This window comes from Bombyx mori, chromosome 4 (assembly GCF_030269925.1).
Source record: "Bombyx mori chromosome 4, ASM3026992v2".
In the NCBI taxonomy this organism is placed as follows: Eukaryota; Metazoa; Arthropoda; class Insecta; order Lepidoptera; family Bombycidae; genus Bombyx; species Bombyx mori.
This window is the reverse complement of record NC_085110.1, coordinates 7,865,094-7,889,054: the sequence shown is the minus strand read 5'-3', so window position 1 is coordinate 7,889,054 and position 23,961 is coordinate 7,865,094. Positions and strand designations below refer to the sequence as shown.

The 23,961-nt window shown below is 41.0% G+C and overlaps 1 protein-coding gene across 1 annotated transcript in view; it reads right to left on the bottom strand.

Moving 5' to 3' along the window:
- Nucleotides 1-17,884: 17,884 nt before the first annotated feature.
- The window catches only part of LOC101744567 (neuroligin-1), a 69,817-nt gene continuing 63,740 nt past the window's right edge, over nucleotides 17,885-23,961 (bottom strand). The window contains exons 13-15 of the mRNA XM_021349961.3: nucleotides 23,764-23,891; nucleotides 21,640-21,792; nucleotides 17,885-21,062 (exon numbers count right to left, since the gene is read on the bottom strand). Coding sequence (XP_021205636.1) covers nucleotides 20,167-21,062; nucleotides 21,640-21,792; nucleotides 23,764-23,891 — 1,177 coding nt within the window. The 3' untranslated portion in view covers nucleotides 17,885-20,166. The remainder of the gene's footprint in view (nucleotides 21,063-21,639; nucleotides 21,793-23,763; nucleotides 23,892-23,961) is intronic.

Here is a 23,961-nt window from a genome sequence, read left to right as displayed (position 1 = left end):
TTTATTTTGTGCCACCGGGCGCGGCGACGGAGTGGCACGGGCTGGGGGCGCAACGGGAGTCTGAGGGCGGGGGCGCGACGCGTTCACGGCTTTGCTAATTTTAGCGGCCGCGGGAGCTCGAGACTCCGCGGCACGCTTCTTACCCTTCTGTACCAGGGTGAATCCATCCGTCAATGAGGCGGGGGCGAGGTCGACCTCCATGTCCGAGTCAGAGTCGGAGCACGAGGAGGCGGGTGCAGGCGACCTACGAGCAGGTGTTTTGGAGGGCGCGACGGAGACCGCGGATGATCGCGCTGCTGGAACGGTGGCCACGGCGGACGACGCAGCAGTTTTACTCGCCAGTATAGGCGACACGGGAGCGGCAGGCACGACAGAGGCTGCGGTGCTCAATGCAGAAGCTCTGCACGCAGGTACAGGCGACGCAGGAGCAGCGAGCGCGGCGGAGTCCTCGAGAGGGCCCGCAGTGTGATTGGCCTTGAAGCCCAGAAACTCTGAGGCGAGCTGTGGGTGGCGAAGTCTGAGGAATTCCGCGAATACAGCGTCCATGATCGCTGAGTACCCAGGTGGGGCGGCCCCGGGTCTTGAAAACACTCGCCTTGCGGCGAGGCCCCAACTTCTCGGACCTGAGCGGTTCTATTGAACACAGGTGGCAATGCGGCGCGATTACTACAGGACAAAGAAAAAGCACAACAAAACAGAAATTACAAAAAGAAACAAAACAAATAAATACTTGCAGGAAAACCCTTTGTCGGCAAATGTTCCACGAACACAAAAATAACTAAAACAAAACAAATAAAAGCTTCCAGGAAACACACTAGGTCGGCAGATGTATCACGAACACAGGCCGCGCGAACAATGGCCGGGCTAACAAAAGCCGGGCGAACAAAGACCGGGCGATCGAGTGGACGATGAGCACGTCCGCACGTGACGGGTGCCTCTATCGGAATGATAATATGTAGTTAATGACTTGTCAAACTAAGCATCGTTTGAGTAACCAATTGCTTTGAGAACCCCACAGTGAGTACCAGCGCGCGTCAGCTGTATTTTAATTATTTTATGTTACTTGCTGTTCTATTTAAACATTTTGTGAACTAGAAATGTATTTTCGAATGTAATTTTCAAATGTGACCTTGTCAAGAATTGCGGGGATGACTACCTGCTTCGGAGAATTCCCCCGAATAAGTTTCTAAACTTTTTTGTAACCAAAATAGTTATATAGCATGCTCGTTGTTTTAAAACTTATTAACCATCGATCGAGTATCATTGTTGAAGATTTTTAACATTAATGGTTACTTTTATATCCTATATGCAACACCCATAATGCGAGAAAGAGTTCTAACTTGGAGCGACTAAAGAGGCGATGCTAATTAATTTAAAAAAAAACAGCGGGAATTATTCAATAAGCCAACCAACATAACAAGCATCTAGCTATTCACCTGGTTCCCAAACGGCGTAAAATGGCCAACTTTGTATGTATTGTAACGGTATATAGAAAATTACTTCTACCCTTGAGATTCAACACACTACCACCTGTCGAATAGAAACGATCGTTACAACGCGTAAAAATTAACGGTACCTGTGCAGACAAGATACGTATCGTGCACATTATAATATACGTAATTTTGAATGAAATAATTGTTAATAGAATAATTGAAACAGAAGAAGAACTATACTTAATTGGCAAATTATAGAAGAGTTCACATAAATCAAACTAGATTTAGACCAAAAACTAACTTTTCGTCCGCAGTTTCGCTTGCGCGGTCGACTCTTTACAACGCGTAAGCAGAGATCCGTGTTCAACAATGCGACGAATAGTATGGGTTCTTTGCCAGATATCAAACTATCTGCATGCCAAATTTCGTAAAAATAGATTCAGTTGCTCAACCGTGTAAACAGACGGACAGCGTTACTCTCGCATGTATAAACTTTTTATATGAAATCATTTATATGAAAATATAGATTAGGACAACCCTATCATCGAATTTATGAAATTGTAATATGTGTTTATTAATAATTTATAGTTCTGAGAGTATCCATGATGCTTTAGGAGCAGCAGGGTTTGTTTTCGTTCCGTTTTTCGGTTGTTGTATTATAGGGTTTTCATTTTAACTGAATAAAGTTTTTTTTTAAGTAAAATATTTACATATGCACGAATTGTGTCGTGAATCAATTCCACTATGGCGTTTATTTATTACACTCCATATTATATTTGTATACATTGGCGGATTTAATGCCTAAGGAGTTTTCTATCAGCTAACCAAGGTGTTCCAAATAAATGATGGTAGGTGCGCATTGAAACTTAAATTAAACACTTAAAATAAATATACATTTATCTCCTCCTCCTCCTAGCGTCGTATTCCTCATTGCTGAGGTCGTATTATCTATTATTTTATGTAAGTGTATAAATGATTATAAATATAGTTTATAAATGATTATATGATCACAGTCCGGTAATAGGACGGATTGCCGCGAATCACTCATGCGGTCCGATTTGAAGGCTTCGCACATCCGTTGAACTGAATAAGTTAGACTTCATGTTTCAAGATGGATAAGACTATTCTTTTTTTTATTGCTTAGGTGGGTGAACGAGCTCACAGCCCACCTGGTGTTAAGTGGTTACTGGAGCCCATAGACATCTACAACGTAAATGCGCCACCCACCTTGAGATATAAGTTCTAAGGTCTATGGGCTATGGTATAATGTCTATGGGCTCCTATAATTGCAGCGTAGGGTCGCTCAGCTATTTATGCAATAAAAAAATACCATTAAAGTAAAGATAGCAAATTTTTTCAGACCTTGTTAAATTTTTTCGTTTCTTCTCGAGATACGTAGCACTCAAACAATGGAAACAAATAATAGGAATTCCATTCGAATCCAAGAACAGAAGAATTGAATGTTCGCGTACGTCTCATCGGATTGTACTTTCAAAAATTAATTTGAATGGAAGTCATTAATCATTGAAGCTACGCTCGACGCGATTCTCTTATGAAACACTTCCTTTCATAAAATTACGGAGACATTACGAAACACCGTTTCCGTTTTCATGAAGATGAAAAGTTTTTATTTTCTTCTTTCGGTTACAAAATTCATCACGGCGACCAATTAAATTTCTTAACTTTAATGAGGGACAGCTTTACAGATCTCAAAGCTTTAACGACGAAAAATTTCATAGCCATACAACTGTTTTATTACAAATAATTTCATAGGCAAGAAGACGACAAACAATTTTGTAACTAAATCTAATTATAAGTTAAAAAAGAATACGACTTGGCCTTCGATCATCTATAGACTATGCCGGGGTTAAAGTTTCGAAAACTAGAAACCTTCTACCACCTACCTACTCAAGTTTTTCGAAGGAAATACGTACGTAGCATAAACGGCTTTCACGATTAGGGAATAGTATAATATACAAATTTGCATAATTACTGCCGAGAGCCCGCACGGATCACTACAGTCATACAGACTATTTCTGCCGCAAAACAGTTGGAGCTTGATCTCGCACAAAGCATTTCGGTCTGAAAGATGGAACTATCGTTATTCCCTACTGTCACATGACACATGTCTATGGGCTGTGCTAGCAACTGAACACTAGGCGGGCTATAAGTTCACACTCAGCCAGCGCTATATAAAAATTCTCAGACTTTTCAAGCTTAAGAACTATCCATTTTATTATTTTTTGTTGTTTATTGCATATATGGTTGGACGAGCTCACAGCCCACCTCGTGTGAAGTGGTTACCGGAGCCCATAGACATCTACAACGTAAATGCCGCCACCCACCTACAAAGTAGTCCACTTTAAAAAAAACTCATTAACAACACGGTAACAGCTATTTACGGTCCATTTACTGCCAGTATTACAGAGCTGAATCCCAAACTAATGCCAGAACAATTTGCCGTTTACCACAATTAAAGTTAAGCTAGCTGCTGTACACGTTTCATTAGGATACTTGGCGCTGGTCAGACGTTCAACACTGAAACCACGAATGAGTAAGCTTTTAACCATTACTGTATACCGATGGGAAATAATTAACATAATATAAATTTAAGCAACACGTAATTCGTTAATGATCATTTTAGTAGACTATAGTGAACTAAAAATTATTTTTGAAAAATCTACTTTTTGCTGTTAAGTCAGATTGACTCATGTTCTCACATAGTACTTTGCTTTGTTGAGAATTTCAATTTCTTCTCTTTAAACATCTTTATTAAGCTCTTTCGAACGAATAATAGTTAAGCATTTTGCTCATAAAAGCATAATGTAGTAGTTGACGTTTTCTTGAAGTAGTTTCGGTTTTTATGAATTTCCTACGCATATTGCCAACCTGACGTTGCTTGCTTGCCAACCACACATGTACGTCAGCAATGCGAGGGACATTAAAAAATCGTAGCTCACCGTAGAAGGCTGTTTTTAAGTATCGACTAAAGCATAATATGTTATGAAAATAGTTGGCAGTACTTTTAATACAGATCTTTTTCTGAGACTAACGCTTACGCAAATTGCACTATTATTTCTATACAATATATTCAATTATATTGAGATTAAAAAAAGACTTCTTGCGTTTCATAACGTCTACATAAATAAAGGAAAACATATCAAACCTTAAAGCTACGTCAATCATGACGCAAAAGGCAAAATGCATAACAATGGAGAGTAATTTGCTTTGTAAAATGTTACTAGCAGCAAGTCAGCGTCACACGTACAATAAAAGTAAGTGTTTAAAGAGACTTAAATTATATGACGTGAACACACGGTGTTGTAGAGAGGAGCACACTCATTTACGCAGTAAAACGTCTCTTTATGGGCGCTTTCTTTATACTGCCGTTCTTCGGGGCGGAATTTAAACTAATTAGCAGGCTGAATTCACCAAACATCTAAAGGTATTCAACGTGATTTTTTATTTATTTATATATTTTATTTCTTCAGATTTTGCAGCCGTATTACATTCATTAAAAATAACCTTTCATATAGAATACCAAAATTAAATAAAAACAATAACTGCAATTTCGGAATGAAATAAAAAAATTTACAATAATAAAACAAAAAATAAAAAAGAATGTCAAAACTATCTTAACCTAAAGGCTGGTTTGGATCCAGAGTGCTCAACATGCACACGTGTCCAGTATTGCATTATTGGGCAGTCTAGATTAGGTTTACCTTTTAAAAAAAAAAAAAAGTTTCTAATAACTTCACGAAATCAAATCTCTATATTTACAATGCTAGATGCTCTAGATATACATAGTTACTGGTGAATACTTATATGGAAACATAAATAATTCATCTAAATCCGATGGCGGTGCGGATCGCAGTGCGACCTGGCAAAAATCGTTTTACGAGTGCGGGAATTCACGGCAAGCGGCGAGGAGCCTTGCCCGTTGATATAACCGGGTATAGGCGGCACCGCGCAAACAAATTGGATGCTTAAAATTCAATTTGAAGGTTTCGCGGTCCGCTTCATTCGCTCGCCCCGTTCGTTACAAGCTGGACTCGCTCACATATCCAAATGGAAACGCAATTATTTCACCGTAAAGGGCCCTGTATAAATGTTTATTGGCCGAATTCCGTTGCTTTTCTACTTAATGGAATTCATAGTTTTTAATACATTTATATCAACGAAGTAACGCAGAGATTCATATTATTGAAAACAATTACAACTTCGGCACAGGACATTTTACAAAAGTAATTTTGCCAAATGGCACGTATATTAAAAAAATTATATTTTTTCCCTACTTATTCGCCTGAGCCTATAAGGCTATTTCAGCCATGCTCTGACGGTTAGGTATGGCCAGGGCTCAACCTGACAGAATTTGCTAACACTAACTCCAGCAAGAGCAGTGCTACGAGCAGTAACCGCATCGGTGTCGCGACCCACTGAGATGATCCGGCGAGAAACTCAGTGAGCTGTGTCTATGGGTTAGTTCACTCGTCGAACTCTTTGTCGGAGTCGACGAGTTCAAAGAAAACGGTGACCTTTGCTTGAGGGTCTTAAAAGTACCGAGAGTGAATCCCGGTATCCGACAAGACATGTTTCGGGCGACGGCGGCTTTTCGTTGCCCCGTCGCGGTCGGATAAGTATTTAGCGGCGGCCACGGTAAGAGAGTTTTCGTGTCCAAACGAACGGTTCGACAATGAGTCTCGTATGATGAACACGGGACTGTCCAGCACGCCCATGTTATACAGTTTGTAAATTAAACCGCTGTGCCAGACTTTGTCAAACGCCTTCACGATATTGAAGAAGAGGGCTCTTGTAGGGACAGGTCTGCGTCTTTTTAGTTCTACTAAGATACGCTCCGTGAGGCGGTGCACTTGCCGAATGCACGAATGATTTGCGCGGAAAAAAATTACCATTATTTAAAGTGGCATAAACAAAATACGAAAATCAAAAGGCCTTTGTCAGAAGCCTAATGGGTCATTAAAATATAAAGGGAGGTTGTTGAAAACTTTGTAAACAAATAAAATAAGCTTGTAAAATAAAACAAAGATTGTTAGTACCTGGTTGGCGAATACCCAGTACTTGTACCTGCTAAGAGGAATTTTAAGTAGAAATAACTAGTCAAAGTTTTGCTTCCTCAGACTCGGAAAACTTTCAGGAATAAATTCAACTTTTCTCAAGCTGAAAATTGACGTAAGTATGTGTTTCTGTGAAATTTTAACAGAAACAAAAGCGTTATTGTGTAAAATTTTTAATATTTTTTTACAAATATTTATAGGTATATCGAGAAAGAAAAACCGTGCATAAAAATGAAGTGGTAGTTCGAATAATTCCTGGTACGATAATATTTAAAAAAAACTATAAATAATACTGACGCAAATATAAATCTCGTATTGAGTTTATTATATTATTATGCAAAATAACACATTTTAAAATTTAGCTATCTCTCGAGATTAAAGGCTTGTATTATGAGAGCAGGCGATAGACTTACACAACAGCTGCTTTTGGTTTAAATTGTTTTTTTTTATTTATTGCTTAGATGAGTGGACAAGCTCACGACCCACCTGATGTTAAGTGGTTACCGGAGCCTTTAGACATCTACAACATAAATATCGCCACCCACCTTGAGACTTGAGCTCTAAGGGCTCACTATTAACTACTGCTGCCTCGCCCTTCAAACCAAAACGCATTACTGCTTCACGGCAGAAATAGGCAGGGTAGTGGTACCCGTGCGGACTCGCAAGACGTCCTATCACCAGTTAAAAATATGTGATTATAAATTTCATGAAATGTATTACAATCCAAATGGTTTATGTTTCATAATAATAATAATAATGTTTTTATTGCAAGTAACTATGACTCATATAAATTGTTAATAAGACTTAGACCTATGTTAGTAGTTATATTTACATCACAATGAATTACTGTCGTAACATCCCATGGGAGATGGCACCACAGTGACCCATGTATACACAGTCCAGCCTGCTTGCGATCATGCTCAGGATACTGTTGGAGCTGGCCCTCACTCTGCTTACCAGAGATGCACACCTCTTACGCATGGTAGTCTAAAAACAATCTATGTGCGCGTCTGCAAACATCCCTGATGCGCTACAAAAGCGGGGCAGCACCACCAGCATCCTAAACGCGTTATTATGAAGTGACTAAAATGATGTGAATAAACTTAAAAACTGACATGAGTGTTAAGGTAGACTTTGTTGAAATTGATACTTTATCATTTAATCCGACATTATTTGTCTTTTGTTATTTATTTATTGCTTTGATGGGTAGAAGATCTCACGGCCCCCACTCACTTTATGAGATGAGTTCTAAGTCACAGTTTTTACAGTATGACGACTGCTCATCCTTAAACTTCACGGCATAAAAAGGCAGGATGATACTACTGACCTGTGCGGGCTCTCAAGATACCCTACCACCAGTAATGTTTATTAAATTAGATTATACTTAACATCTAATCAATACTAATATTATAAAGCTGAAGAGTTTGTTTGTTTGAACGCGCTAATCTCAGGAACTACTGGTCCGATTTGAAAAATTATTTCAGTGTTAGATAACCCATTTATTGAGGAAGGCTATATAACATCACGCTAAGGCCAATACAAGTGGAGCACCAATAAAGAATGTTTTAAAATAGGGGTTTAAATAGCTCCTTAACATGTTATAATTCAAAAATATTTTCACTTTCTACGTAAATGAAGTGGAGGTAAAATTTAGCGTTATGCCAAAGTAACTATTCCACGCGAACGGAGTCGCGGGCAAAAGCTAGTCCTTTTAGTATAAACGTCAAAAAGGTATAAATATGTTCATACTTATGGGAGTATTAACTTGATGCTCCATAGTCTCGTACCGTCTGGAACTTTTCTAATCCTGTATTCTTCTTCGCAAAACTTTTCCAATATAGCGAACATAACAAGCTAACATATGCGCCTAATCCGGAACAACCGAGCGTTTAGATGCATAAGTTTTCATGGGCTGACTAATTTATTCATCTCTCTCATCATTTCGTTCCCACGAAATACCAAATATATAGAGATAGTACCTACTGACTTACAATAGTGGTTATCATCTGTAAATAGACAGACGAGCTTCATTTCAGAACGAACTAATAGTACCTATCTTAAGGTCTGTCCGTTTATTTGATTTTTTCATCTGTTCATCGTTTTCATCTTCATCCTCACTATAATAGGTAGGCAGCGGCTTGGCTCTGCTCCTGGCATTGCTGAAGTCCATGGGCGACGGTAACCACTTACCATTAGGTGGGCCGTACGCTCGTCTGCCTACAAAGGCAATAAAAAAAATACAAAAAAATAGGATCCTAGTTGTTAAATGAGCACCATGAGGAAATGAGCAAATGAGGTGCCAGATCTTCCCTGTCAAAGTTAGGGTGTTATTTTTATTTCAATGACCTCGCGCACCATACGTATATAACGGACATAATACATAAAATATTAATAAAAAATATGGGGTTAAACCGTAAAAGTAGTTTTAATTATGTCTACGACTCGTGAAAACTGAAGAAAATTAGCCTAAGAAAGATACTACTAAGATTCCGAAAAAAAAAATTTTTTTTGAGTACCATTTCATAGTATCATCCACGCGTCATGTTCTACATACAATTCATTTGAGTGTCATCAGTTCCATTTGTACGCGACAAAGCGATGTGGTTTGTCCGTATTCACGGTGCGGTCAATATGCGGAGTGATTTTAACAGCTAAACTAACGAAATGGAGTCGAAGTTGAAATTGGCGTTCTATTTTTATTTTTTTATTGCTTAGATGGGTGGACGAGCTCACCACAGCCCACCTGGTGTTAAGTGGTTACTGGAGCCCATAGACACCTACAACGTAAATGCGCCACCCACCTTGAGATATAAGTTCTAAGGTCTCAAGTATAGTTACAACGGCTGCCCTACCCTTCAAACCGAAACGCATTACTGTTTCACGGCAGAAATAAGCAGGGCGGTGGTATCTACCCGCGCGGACTCACAAGAGGTCCTACCACCAGTAATATATACTGAATAGGCTAGAAAGTTCTTATTGACAGGACGAGCCAAATTGCTTCACCCGCCTTAAATTTTTAATTCAGAATGAATGATACATTTTGCAATTTTCCAGGATAAAGAATTGCGCGTTTCACTCTGAGGCTTATAAACTAACAGTCGGTTTGTTAATTCGTTCCTATGTAAAATCAAGAACCGAACGAACACAATAATATGATAGCTGATATTGCTGACGTTATAAAAATGTTCTACGTATTAACCCAGGTTGCGAACTAGCTTTGCCCGAAATATTTTAGCTTCAATCAATTTTGCGATATTAAATAACATCAACAAACATCTTAACATTACATCAAGAATATTGTTATATAATATAGGTACCAGGGTGTGTTGACAGCCTGTATCAATTGTGCTGTCTGGCCTCTTCACTGGTGGTAGGCCCTCTTGTGAGTCCGCACGGGTAGGTACCACCACCCCGCCTATTTCCGCCGTGAAGCAGTAATGCGTTTCGAGTGGCGCATTTACGTTGTAGATGTCTATGAGCTCCAGTAACCACTTAACACCAGGTGGGCTGTGAGCTCGTCCATCCATCTAAGCAATAAAAATAAATAAAAATAAAAACTTTTGTCTGAAAGCAATCGCATACTTCAGTTTGAAGATCAGGATCTGATACAACTGTGACTTCGATCTAAAGTATCAAAGTGGAGTCACGTTGCCGTGTAAAAATGCTCTATAAACAACTACATCAATTTAGTACTGAACAAAAATATTGTACACTTTGGAATAGTAACAACATACGGGTTGATCACAGGGATATTCCGATAGAGGCACCCGTCACGCGCGGACGTGCTCATCGACCACTCGATCGCCCGGCCTTTGTTCGCCCGGCTTTTGTTAGCCCGGCTTTTGTTAGCCCGGCCATTGTTCGCGCGGCCTGTGTTCGTGGTACATCTGCCGACCAAGTGTTTTTCCTGGAAGTTTTTATTTGTTTTGTTTCCTTTTGTTATTTCTGTGTTCGTGGTACATCTGCCGACAAACTGTCTTCCTGGAAGTGCTTAATTGTTTTGTTTCTTTTTGTTATTTCCGTTTTGTTGTGTTTTTTCTTTGTCCTGTAGTAATCGTGCCGCATCGCCACCTTTGTTCAATAGAACCGCTCAGGTCCGAGATGTTGGGGCCTCGCCGCAAGGCGAGTGTTTTCTAAGACCCAGGGTAGCCCCACCTGGGCACGTAGACATCATGGACGCTGTATTTGCGGAATTTCTCCGGCTTCGCTACCCAAAGCTCACTTCCGAGTTTCAGGCCTTCAAGGCCGATCACACCGCGAGCCCTCTCGTGGACTCCGCCGAGCTCGCTGCTCCTGCGTCGCCTGTACCTGCGTGCAAAGCTTCTGCATCGAGCACCGCAGCCTCCGTCGTGCCTGCCGTTCCCGCGTCGCCTATACTGGCGAGTAAAACTGCTGCGTCGTCCGCCGTGGTCACCATTCCAGCAGCGCGATCATCCGCGGCCTCCGTCGCGCCCTCCAAAACACCTACTCGTAGGTCACCTGCGCCCGCCTGCTCGTCCTCCGACTCTGACTCGGAGATGGAGGTCGACCTTGCCCGCGTCTCATCGACGGATGGATTCACCCTGGTGCAAAAGGGTAAGAAGCGTGCCGCGGAGTCTCGAGCTCCCGCGGTCGCTAAAATTAGCAAAGCCGCGAACGCGTCGCGCCCCCGCCCTCAGACTCCCGTTGCGCCTCCAGCCCGTGCCAGTCCGTCGCCGCGTCCGGTGGCACAAAATAAAACCCAGACCCCTCCCCCGGTAATCCTTCAAGAGAAGGCAGCTTGGGAACGAGTTTCCCTGGCCCTTAAGGCCAAAAATATCAATTTCACGAATGCCCGTAACCTCGCGAACGGCATTCAAATTAAGGTTAGAACACCCGACGACCATAGGGCCCTCTCTTCTTACCTCCGTAAGGAGCGTATAAGTTTCCACACGTATACGCTCCAGGAGGAGCGCGAACTCCGTGCCGTTTTACGTGGCATCCCTAAAGAGTTGGATGCCGAGCTCGTCAAGGCCGACCTTCTCGAACAAGGCCTACCGGTTAACTCCGTACACCACATGCACACAGGCCGCGGAAGGGAGCCATATAATATGGTTCTCGTCGCCCTCCAGCCTACCCCCGAGGGTAAGCAAATATTTAACATCCGAACGGTCTGTAGCCTTTCCGGAATCGCAGTCGAAACCCCACACAAGAAAGGCACACCTAGCCAGTGCCATAACTGCCAATTATACGGGCATTCTTCCCGTAACTGTCACGCGCGCCCCCGATGCGTCAAGTGCTTAGGCGATCACGCCACGGCCCTATGCACTCGCGATCAAAAAACCGCGACGGAACCGCCTAGCTGCGTCCTGTGTCGAACACAGGGTCACCTCGCAAATTACCGCGGATGCCCCCGAGCCCCGAAAATAAATCGCCGCGTCGCCCGCCAAAACCGCCTCCGAGCTTCCGGCCCAGACATCAAAGCCTCGGCACCCTCTGTGTCGCAGGCTAAGCCAGCGTTCGTTCCGGCGCCGGTGCCCAGTGTCTCGGCCTGGGCGAAACCGCTGCCGTACATGAACACGGCTACAACTCCCTCCTCCGCGATTCGTCCCGCCCCCGCGACTCGTCCCTCTCCCGCGACTTGCCCTCCGACCGCGTCCGACAATCTCGCTTTAGCGATCGACTTCTTTCAGTCGATCAACTTTGAGCGCGTTAACGCTTTGGGCGACGCCATTCGCGCTGCCTCCACTGCACAACACTTTATCGCCGTTGTGCAAGAATACGCCGACGTATACGCGTCATTAAATACGTACGTCCTCCCCTCACTCCGCCGGTAATCAATGGCGTATATAAGTAGAATAAAGCCCCTATCCGTAACGATAGGATTTTTTAACGCTTACGGTCTCGCAAATCAACGTGATCAGGTTTCTGACTTTTTGCGTGACCATCAAATTGATATCTTTTTAGTGCAGGAGACCCTACTTAAGCCCGCGCGCCGTGACCCTAAAATCGCGAACTATAACATGGTCAGGAACGACAGGCTCTCTGCTCGTGGTGGTGGTACCGTCATTTACTATAGAAGAGCCCTGCATTGCGTCCCGCTCGATCCTCCCGCGCTCGCTAATATCGAAGCATCAGTGTGCCGAATCTCACTGACGGGACACGCGCCGATCGTTATCGCGTCCGTTTATCTTCCACCGGATAAGATCGTTCTAAGCAGTGATATCGAGGCGCTGCTCGGCATGGGGAGCTCTGTCATTCTGGCGGGCGACCTAAATTGTAAACACATCAGGTGGAACTCACACACCACAACCCCGAATGGCAGGCGGCTTGACGCGTTAGTCGATGATCTCGCCTTCGATATCGTCGCTCCGCTAACACCGACTCACTACCCGCTAAATATCGCGCATCGCCCGGATATACTCGACATAGCGTTATTAAAAAACGTAACTCTGCGCTTACACTCGATCGAAGTAGTTTCAGAGTTAGATTCAGACCACCGTCCCGTCGTTATGAAGCTCGGTCGCGCTCCCGATTCCGTTCCCGTCACGGGGACTGTAGTTGATTGGCACACGCTGGGCATTAGCCTGGCTGAATCTGATCCACCATCGCTCCCGTTTAACCCGGACTCTACCCCGTCTCCTCAGGATACCGCTGAAGCCATAGACATCTTAACGTCACACATCACCTCGACATTAGATAGATCATCGAAACAAGTTGTAGCGGAGGACTTCCTTCACCGCTTCAAATTGTCCGACGATATTAGGGAACTCCTTAGAGCTAAGAACGCTTCGATACGCGCCTACGACAGGTATCCTACCGCGGAAAATCGTATTCGAATGCGTGCCCTACAACGCGACGTAAAGTCTCGCATCGCCGAAGTCCGAGATGCTAGATGGTCTGATTTCTTAGAAGGACTCGCGCCCTCCCAAAGGTCTTACTACCGCTTAGCTCGTACTCTCAAATCGGATACAGTAGTAACTATGCCCCCCCTCGTAGGCCCCTCAGGCCGACTCACGGCGTTCGATGATGACGAAAAAGCAGAGCTGCTGGCCGATACATTGCAAACCCAGTGTACGCCCAGCACTCAATCCGTGGACCCTGTTCATGTAGAATTAGTAGACAGTGAGGTAGAACGCAGAGCCTCCTTGCCACCCTCGGATGCGTTACCACCCGTCACCCCGATGGAAGTTAAAGACTTGATCAAAGACCTACGTCCTCGCAAGGCTCCCGGTTCCGACGGTATATCCAACCGCGTTATTAAACTTCTACCCGTCCAACTCATCGTGATGTTGGCATCTATTTTCAATGCCGCTATGGCGAACTGTATCTTTCCCGCGGTGTGGAAAGAAGCGGACGTTATCGGCATACATAAACCCGGTAAACCAAAAAATCATCCGACGAGCTACCGCCCGATCAGCCTCCTCATGTCTCTAGGCAAACTGTATGAGCGTCTGCTCTACAAACGCCTCAGAGACTTCGTCTCATCCAAGGGCATTCTCATCGATGAACAATTCGGATTCCGTACAAATCACTCATGCGTTCAACAGGTGCACCGCCTCACGGAGCACATTCTTGTGGGGCTTAATCGACCAAAACCGTTATACACGGGAGCTCTCTTCTTCGACGTCGCAAAAGCGTTCGACAAAGTCTGGCACAACGGTTTGATTTTCAAACTATTCAACATGGGTGTGCCGGATAGTCTCGTGCTCATCATACGGGACTTCTTGTCGAACCGCTCTTTTCGATATCGAGTCGAGGGAACCCGCTCCTCCCCACGACCTCTTACAGCTGGAGTCCCGCAAGGCTCTGTCCTCTCACCCCTCCTATTTAGCTTATTCGTTAACGATATTCCCCGGTCGCCGCCGACCCATTTAGCTTTATTCGCCGACGACACGACTGTTTACTATTCCAGTAGAAACAAGTCCCTAATCGCGAAGAAGCTTCAGAGCGCAGCCCTAGCCCTAGGACAGTGGTTCCGAAAATGGCGCATAGACATCAACCCAGCGAAAAGTACTGCGGTGCTATTTCAGAGGGGAAGCTCCACACGGATTTCCTCCCGTATTAGGAGGAGGAATCTCACACCCCCGATTACTCTCTTTAGTCAATCCATACCCTGGGCCAGGAAGGTCAAGTACCTGGGCGTTACCCTGGATGCATCGATGACATTCCGCCCGCATATAAAATCAGTCCGTGACCGTGCCGCGTTTATTCTCGGTAGACTCTACCCCATGATCTGTAAGCGGAGTAAAATGTCCCTTCGGAACAAGGTGACACTTTACAAAACTTGCATAAGGCCCGTCATGACTTACGCGAGTGTGGTGTTCGCTCACGCGGCCCGCCCACACATAGACACCCTTCAATCTCTACAATCCCGCTTTTGCAGGTTAGCCGTCGGAGCTCCGTGGTTCGTGAGGAACGTTGACCTACACGACGACCTGGGCCTCGAATCTATACAGAAATACATGAAGTCAGCGTCGGAACGGTACTTCGATAAGGCTATGCGTCATGATAATCGCCTTATCGTAGCCGCCGCTGACTACTCCCCGAATCCTGATCATGCAGGAGCCAGTCACCGTCGACGCCCTAGACACGTCCTTACGGATCCATCAGATCCAATAACCTTTGCACTAGACGCCTTCAGCTCTAGGAGCAGGCTTAGGGACCTCGGTAACCGTACTCGTCGAACTCGACAAAGAGTTCGCCGTGCAACCTAACCCATGAATCAGCTCGCTGAGTTTCTCGCCGGATCTTCTCAGCGGGTCGCGATTCCGATCCGGTAGTAGATTCATTCGCGAAGCAGCTACTCTCGAGTTGTTAGGTCTCCTTCGGAGGCGCTCGGGTAGCTGTTAGCAAATCCCACCCCTCCTGGCTGAGCCTTTGCTCGCCCACCTGTCCTGGTGAAACTGGAAAGGCCTCCGGGCCACCAGTAATCCTTCAATCATAAAAAAAAAAAAAAAAAATGATCACAGGGAATCGGCTTAAAGTCTCAATACTCCCATTCTATCAATAATTATTTTACCTATACTTTATATTACATATAATGTATAGGTATTTATATTATCATTTGACTCCATAGGTGGTAGGACCTCTTGTAAGTCCGCGCGGGTAGGTACCACCGCCCTGCCTATTTCTGCCGTAAAGCAGTAATGCGTTTCGGTTTGAAGGGTGGGGCAGCCGTTGTAACTATACTTGCGATCTTAGAACTTATATCTCAAGATGGGTGGCGCATTTACGTTGTAGATGTCTATGGGCTCCAGTAACCACTTAACACCAGGTGGGCTGTGAGCTCGTCCAAACATATAGGCAATAAAAAAAACCTATTCACTATATCCAGTACCAGTTTCAATATTTCAGACTCCAATTCGTTAGTTTAGTTGTTGAATCGCTCGACGCAAGCTGACGTCAAATAGACCGCACCGTGAATACGGACAAACCACATCTCTATGTCGCGTGCTAACGGAAGATAAATTTGACACTTCGAACATTAACAATTCGAACTAAAGCCAGTTGGACATTTCAGTCAGAAATTATCTGTTTTATGGTATAGTTCTGATTTACTTCACTGGTGGTAGGACCTCTTATGAGTCCGCACGGGCAGGTACCACCACCCTGCCTATTTCTGCCGTGAAACAGTAATGCGTTTCGGCTTGAAGGGTGGGGCAGCCGTTGTAACTATACTGAGACCTTAGAACTTATATCTCAAGGTGGGTGGCGCATTCATGTTGTAGATGTCTATGGGCTCCAGTAGCCACTTAACACCAGGTGGGCTGTGAGCTCGTCCACACATCTAAGCAATCAAAAAAAATTATTGAAAGACTTAAATGTAAGCCAGAAGAGGCAAAGGTCTCATTTGATTTGGATAACAGTAGAACTCCTAAGAGACATATTTACAACAGCAACAAAACAGACCAATAACTAACGAATACAATTAATATCACATCTATAACTAATTGAAACTAAATAGCTCGGTGACTTGTCAGTTTCGTTCTTTGAAAGCACGCATCGATCTTATACGATTCTTTCCTCCCATCCTTTTTTTATTAACAACCAACTGAACTTGCTCACGGCGACTGGATTTATAGAACATTAGAGATTTGCTTCTGATTTTTATGGGTAACTCAATATGGAATGATCTCAACTTCGCTGCGATGACGTCACATATAATAAAACAACAAGCTTCTAAGCCTAATTGGCTTATTATCATTTCCTTTTGATCTGTTATACATACAAAGGAATGTATTTTCTTAAAACGAAGTTAACGAAATGTGAAGAATTTTCTAAGAGAAAAAAAAGATGATAAGGATTCGTTAATACCTTCTTCAGGCATAATTTTATTGTTGAAATTTGACGTCATTAAATTTTGATATTAAATATTAAAACATTAAAATAAGTCGATTGGCAAAGCTGTTTTAGAGAGTGTTTTAGCAGAACCAGCTTTTTCACAATCTAACTATCTGACTTATAATAATGGAGGTGTTTATTTAACTGTCAACTTAATGAAGTAAACACAAACAACTTATTGATAATCGCGATGGTTATACAGCGATACTATATAGCGAAGTGAAAACAGCCTTAATGGTTGCCAAACTCCGATAAAGGATATCAATACCAAAAGAAGAAGAAATATCGGCTTACATGGTGTTTTGTTTCTTTCGATCGTATTTGAAGCTTACTGTCAATACAGTCAGAGAAACGATATCATACGAACGTTACACCGTCTTTGTTAATAAAGTGGTAAATGTTCGTCCCAGCCGATATTAATTGTAGGTTTGGGGGACAGCCGTTTTATAATACAACCGAGATTTCGACTTCATGTCTCAAAGTGAGATGCAGCATTCATTTTGTGAAGTCTACGGGTTCCGGTAGGCACTAAAGATTGTGTTTTGCCGGGAGCCCAAAGATTTTTGTAAGATTTTTTTTAAATCATGATCTTGTACAAACCTAATTATAACTGAAATAAGGCAGGGGTATTTTATGATTTGAAAACATCTGTTTGTAGTTTTGTGTATTTTGGTATGTATATACGTGTTCGATCTGATGTGAAGAAACAAGGTGAGTTAAAAACATGTGTAATTTTTTTTATTGCTTAGATGGGTGGATGAGCTCACAGCCCACCTGGTGTTAAGTGGTTACTGGAGCCCATGGACATCAACAACGTAAATGCGCCACCCACCTTGAGATATAAGTTCTAAGGTCTCAGTATAGTTACAACGGCTGCCCCACCCTTCGAACCGAAATGCATTACTGCTTCACGGCAGAAATAGGCAGGGCTGTGGTACCCACCCGCGCGGACTCACAAGAGGTCCTACCACCAGTATTAAACACCTGTGAAAAGTGGGTGTGAAGCAAAATCACTTATTAAGCATTTTACATATTTAAGCTTGTTTACATGATAATATTAAAATGAAAACAGCCTTTTACTCAATTCTTTATTTGACACCACAAGTTATTAACTCCATATGCCGCATTGTAACAAAATGCAATCGTACGGACTAAAACTATCGGGCACGTAACGTGTAAATAAGTCATCAATTTTACTTTTGTCTACATTCGCAATTCCACTAATTACTATAGATTTTCAATCTATGAACGATAATACAACAATAATAAAATTATATATTTACAATTAACAAACATTGAAACTAATAAATGCAAAACAATGGACGTTACAAATTTAAGATTAACATTGAAATCTCCATTTAAAAATCATTATGATTGAATTTAGTTCATTTGCCTCAAACGAAAAATCTTTTAAGCAGTACATTTGTATTTCTTTTTATCTTTAGGTGGTATACGTTTGCGTATTCCATTAGTACACATTATTTAAAACAATAATCCTCAGTGATGTCTGAAAATTCTACATATTAATCTAAAGCTATAACATAATAATGAATAAATCAATTCCACTTTACTTTTTATAGTGTTGAAACATTTGAAAATGCTTTAAAATTTGATTTTAAATCAATTAAATTTATAACAGCTTACAATTTATGCTCAAATTACGATATATGTAAGTTGTATGTCATGCAAAATATTTTTCCTTAAAGTGAATGCGATCTCTGTTCACTTCAATTAACCAAAAATGACTCTGTATAAGGCATTAGGTGTGCATAGCGTAATTAAAAATTTACATAATACACATAAGATGGCTTTTCTTTTTAAGTGCTAATTAACTATAAATTATGTAATTACATAACAAACACATAAATAAATTACTGTATCATTTAAAATAAAGTAGGCAACATTTTGTCACAATATGGAAAATGGTGTTACAAACGCACATTCATCTTTACTTAATCATCATCAATTCCTCTGAAGATAAAAACATGGACGAGTACTTATGTATGTTACATTATATATCAAACTATTATTACTTTCATTTATTTACATACACAAAACACAATTACTAAATTAGATAATATAATTTAGTTATATGAAAATCATATAAGAAATGGCGAGTACGTCGCGTTTCAGATTATCAGTATTTTTAATTTCAATAAATTAATTATACATACGATAAAAGAATGAATTCTCAGGGATTTGCGTTTGCTAGAGAATATTATTTATGATGCGGTGAAAAACTCGAGATACATCGAAAATTTGCCACATAATTGACAAGGCAAACTATACAGGATACAAATAATTGTATTTGATTAAGACGTAAATTATAAAAGATGAGTGAATGTGAATACAATTTAAAGAAAAAAAAGCTATGAAAATATTCTCGGCGTTAAACATAAATTAGATTGCAGGTATGGACTCGCTAGCTCACATAGCTTTTGTTTAATACCCTGATTACCTTTCTGTACGTTAAAATTAATATAATAATGTATTATAATAGTTATTAAGGGGCCGTATTTAAAACCACCAAGTAAATTTGATAGATAGACGATCCCTAACACATAAAACGTGAAAAAGTTATTTACCAAACAAACGAACTAAGCTTAGCAATTGCGGCACTGTTTCTTTTAAACAACAAAAAAAAACAGTTTATTTTGATCCAACAAGTATTGTACTCGTCCATTCAATGATTAATTTTTATTTTTAAATATTGACTTATCAAAAACTACTCGAAATCAATACACGTCACTTTGAGGTAACTTCACGAAACAAAAAAATACAACATACATGTATCCCTAATGTTATTATTGACTTACATAACTTACAAAGTGAGACACATCGTTTGATATTTCTTATGTACAGCTAATGGGGTATTAAAGTCTTTTGTCACTAATTTATTGCATTATTCAAATATTATATAATTTCGCACAGAAGATATAATTAGGCGCAGATACGACTTTAAAGAATATTTCAAATATTGTAGAAAACATAATGATAACATTAACGTATTTTACGCAATCTCTGGTGTTCATTATAATAATTAAAATATCCACGTAAAATTATGAGCAACAGATTGAAAACGTATAAAACATTCAGATATATTTTATTACCTCGGGTGTTATGTTTCCAATTTTCAACTCAGAATAACTTGAAATTAACATTCACTGTTCTCTGAAATTAAAATGTTATTCCTAAATAATATCACTGTCCAATTTATTTAACTATCTGGCATATATTAATTTGATGTATTTACAAGAAAACTTACACGATCATTCTTATTTATTTACACCGATATAGTAAAATCATAATTTAGTCCGTTTATTGACAACCACCTCGGCAGCGGTCTCGAGAAACCCTCATACGGAAATCTCTTGTATTTGCACTCTCTTCTTCATGATACCAGGAGGCGCTGGCGTAGCGGCTGCGGTCGGAACACGCAGTATCCCAGACCCACTCGCACCTCCGGACTCAGATTCATTGCATTCTGCCGTATTTTCTGAAGACTCTGGCCCAAATTTAACCTGAGTCGAACTATCTACAACACGAGGCTCGAACGTACTCGTTCTACCAACAGGGTCCTGCGATCGCCCCTCCACTTTTTGTATATCGGGCTTCTGAGTGTCTATACAGACGAGACTACCGGCCTCGATCGCGCTGCCGACACTGACATCTGGCATCGAGCTTCGTGCCGCTCGATGTTTTTCTTCGTAGCAGCTGTACTCACCGAATGTCGGCTCCCCGCAGTCCGACAACGTCCGTAAGTCAAACTTAGATCCAAAACCGCGAGGCACGTGCGCCGACTTACACTCAAACCCGAAACCTTTCCCGTCAAACGTGCGCACTTCGTAGTCCAATTTACCGTCGTAATTATCAGAGGAAGAGGAACTCCCGGCCTCGGCGAGATCGTCCTTGGAACGCCGAGGTCGGGAGCCCCGTTGGTGATAAATACCAGCGAATATTAAAACGTTTAGTAATAACAAAAAACATCCGACTGCTATGGTAACTGTGAGTGCGGCGGTGTAAGACTGGTAATGGGAAGACGCGAGCCGTCGGAGTAGAGCGTCATCTGTTTGAATAGGTGTGGCCGTGACGTTCGGTGGACACTCAGTTGAGGGTACAGGAGGCATTGGAGAGGGACGCGGGGGCGAGACGCGTGTGGGAGGAGTGGTGCGTGTCTCTCCACTGCGACCGACATCGATGTTCACCACGTGCGGTATGTGTGCTCGAGACATAGACTGCGGCCTCACGGCACCTGTTTTCGGAAAACGTAAATTATTTGCCAAAAATAATTAATGTATAAATGTTATTAGTAGGTTCACAAAAAGATATCGTAAAAATCAAACTGAGTAAACAAAACTACTTACAGTAAGGCGTAAACAAAACCAAAACAAAATTTGCAAGTAAAATCAAGGCAGATTATATATTTGCATTTATTTACATGACGCTTGGCGATATAATCATATCAGCCTAAATCTACTCAAACTCTAGAACACGAGCCGCAGCTGTAAGCTACGTTTGAAAAATATCAATCTAATAACTCTTTATGGGCAGACGAGTTTCCGGCCTTGCCGGTATTAAGTGCCTCTCCACCAACCATGAGATATGAGATCAAAGCTTTAATTCCAATGTAGGTAAGCCTTCTACCTTTTAAACGAAACGCATGACTGCTTCGTAACAGAAATAGATGCGATAAACTCAAAGATCTTAATTAATTCTTCAACAAATACAACTTAAATAAACAAAAATCGTCAATTTAACACACACTTAACATTGTACAATTTAAATGCGCTATCATTTCATGGCATGAATCCAAAATAGAAGCTAATTACCTTCATAATAGTTAGCGTTGTCTTCTTGAAAATGGTGGTGTCGCATAGTGGCGTCGGGTAGATCAGGCCCAGGACGGTGTAGCTGCGGTATTAAAGACAACCACAGGGACATCTTGTGCCCGCGATAGTGGCTCCTCATCTCCGCCTTGCTACCTGCAGGCGGGTTCCCATTTGATACATCAATCTATCATCATGCTAGTACAACTACTCTTTATCCCTGTTTCGACTTAGAAATATTTAGAATACTACAGTTTTAAAGGCAGAACATCCTACAATGACAAAAAGAGATCCATTCCCATAGATCTACCGTAGTAGGAGTATTGCACTAATAATACATTTTTTTGTGCAAGAAATCAGCTTGATCGAACTATGATTGAGGCCCTGCTAAGGGTTACATACATATGTATTATGGCTTCAAAATAAAATACTCGAATCCTGAAATGTTTGAGGATTTACATATATTACATACAGCATTTGAAAGTAACAACCGATGGAAATATACGCCGCTTCCTAATGTTAATGAATATTTTAGTAGCCTCAAATAATGTTTCACAGAATATGCTTTTAGTACGCTTCTTAATCAATCCTTGATTGCTTAGTCTTCTATTTATTCTTTTGAAATTAGTCGAATCGGGTCTCTCAATGACACATTTCATTTATTTTATATATTTTATATTATTTTATTTTAAATTATATATTAATTTAAATTAATCTACCTTTCCTTTCAGACTTTTTTTTATTGCTTTTGTAGGCAGACGAGCATACGGCCCACCTGATGGTAAGTGGTCACCGTCGCTCATGGACGTCAGCAATGCCAGGGGCAGAGCCAAGCCGCTGCCTACCATATTATTATGCTGCCAATCTTTCTCTCTATCTATGTTACTTGCGATTGGCCTTAAAAACCAAAGTTAACAAACTGTTTTATAAATCAGCCGTGACTGATGATACTATGAGTAGTAGTCGTGATTAATTTGTACAATAATCTATATATTAATACGTGAAGCAAAAACTTTGTATCCCTTTTTACGAAAATTGCGCGGACGGAGGAGTATGCAATTTTCCACACTTATAGAGAATATAGAGAAGAAGTGCACAATGCTAATATTTTTTAAATTAAAAAAAAAACATTACACACACTACATACCATGTATTTGACGCACACACGCATGCATACTATTTATTGTCAAACTTTTGTTCTTGGCGTCTGTTGTCAAATTGAGAATAGATTAAATATTGTTTGTCTTTGTTAATATTTTTTATAGTGTAGTCTTGGCGAAATTTGTGATTATAGAAGTATAAAATACAATCATAATAGTGTACAAACTTACAATTCCAATTAATTATAGTCAAATTTCGACTACTGCGGGACCTCTGAGTAGTAGTCGTAATTAATTTGTACAATAATCTTTTGAATTGTATCATTAACCGTCACTACAATACAAGCGGAATAAAGGCGAAGCGAGGTAGACGTATCCGCATCACACGGTACACAAGAAAGTTAGCGACCCAAAAGTTTAAATGAACCTGAATTTCGGGAATGTTTCATGAAATTAGTAAACAAATATATTGAGTACATTCAAGAAGTTTACGTTTACGAAATACTCCCGTACATGAATGAGATTAATTTATAATGGGAATCGTACTGGTTATTGAATTATTGCTCGTGAGAGGCAATTTTGTCAAAAATTAATTGAAATCAAAATAATTCATTTTTTACTTTGTGAAATAGCCTGAAGCGCTTTTTATTCTTAAAAGTAATTTTAAATCGTAATTATAGTATTTCATGCGGGATTCGAAATTAAAAATGGAAAACCAATTTTCTACTGCTTTTGTTTTTGTTGTTAATAAAATTGATATGTTTCTGACTTTTTGTAGCTCTTTTAAATATTCAAACGTGAATGATGAATGAATCGAATTGATTTTTTTAAGATGGAATAAATCATATAAACGAATAGTATTCTGTACTATGATTATTAGTAAGGATATGCGAGTCAAATAACTAACTACATTAAGCAATTAACTATATTACCATACTATTAGTATTTTACCATACTATTAGTAAAATATTTTTAAAAAATTAAAGCGACTTTTATATCGTAAGCAACAAATGAAGTGTAAACTTACTGATTTCCATGTAAAGTTGATTGATAGTGTCGTAGGTATCCCAATACGGGGTCTGGTCTGGGCCGAGCCGCGGGGCGTCACCGAGCATCGGACTGGGAGGAGGAGTTGCTGATGGATCGTTCGGATTACTGACCACAAAATGCTTGTTTTTACTAACGGAGCTGGGCTGAGTAGATCACAGCTTACATGAATATATGA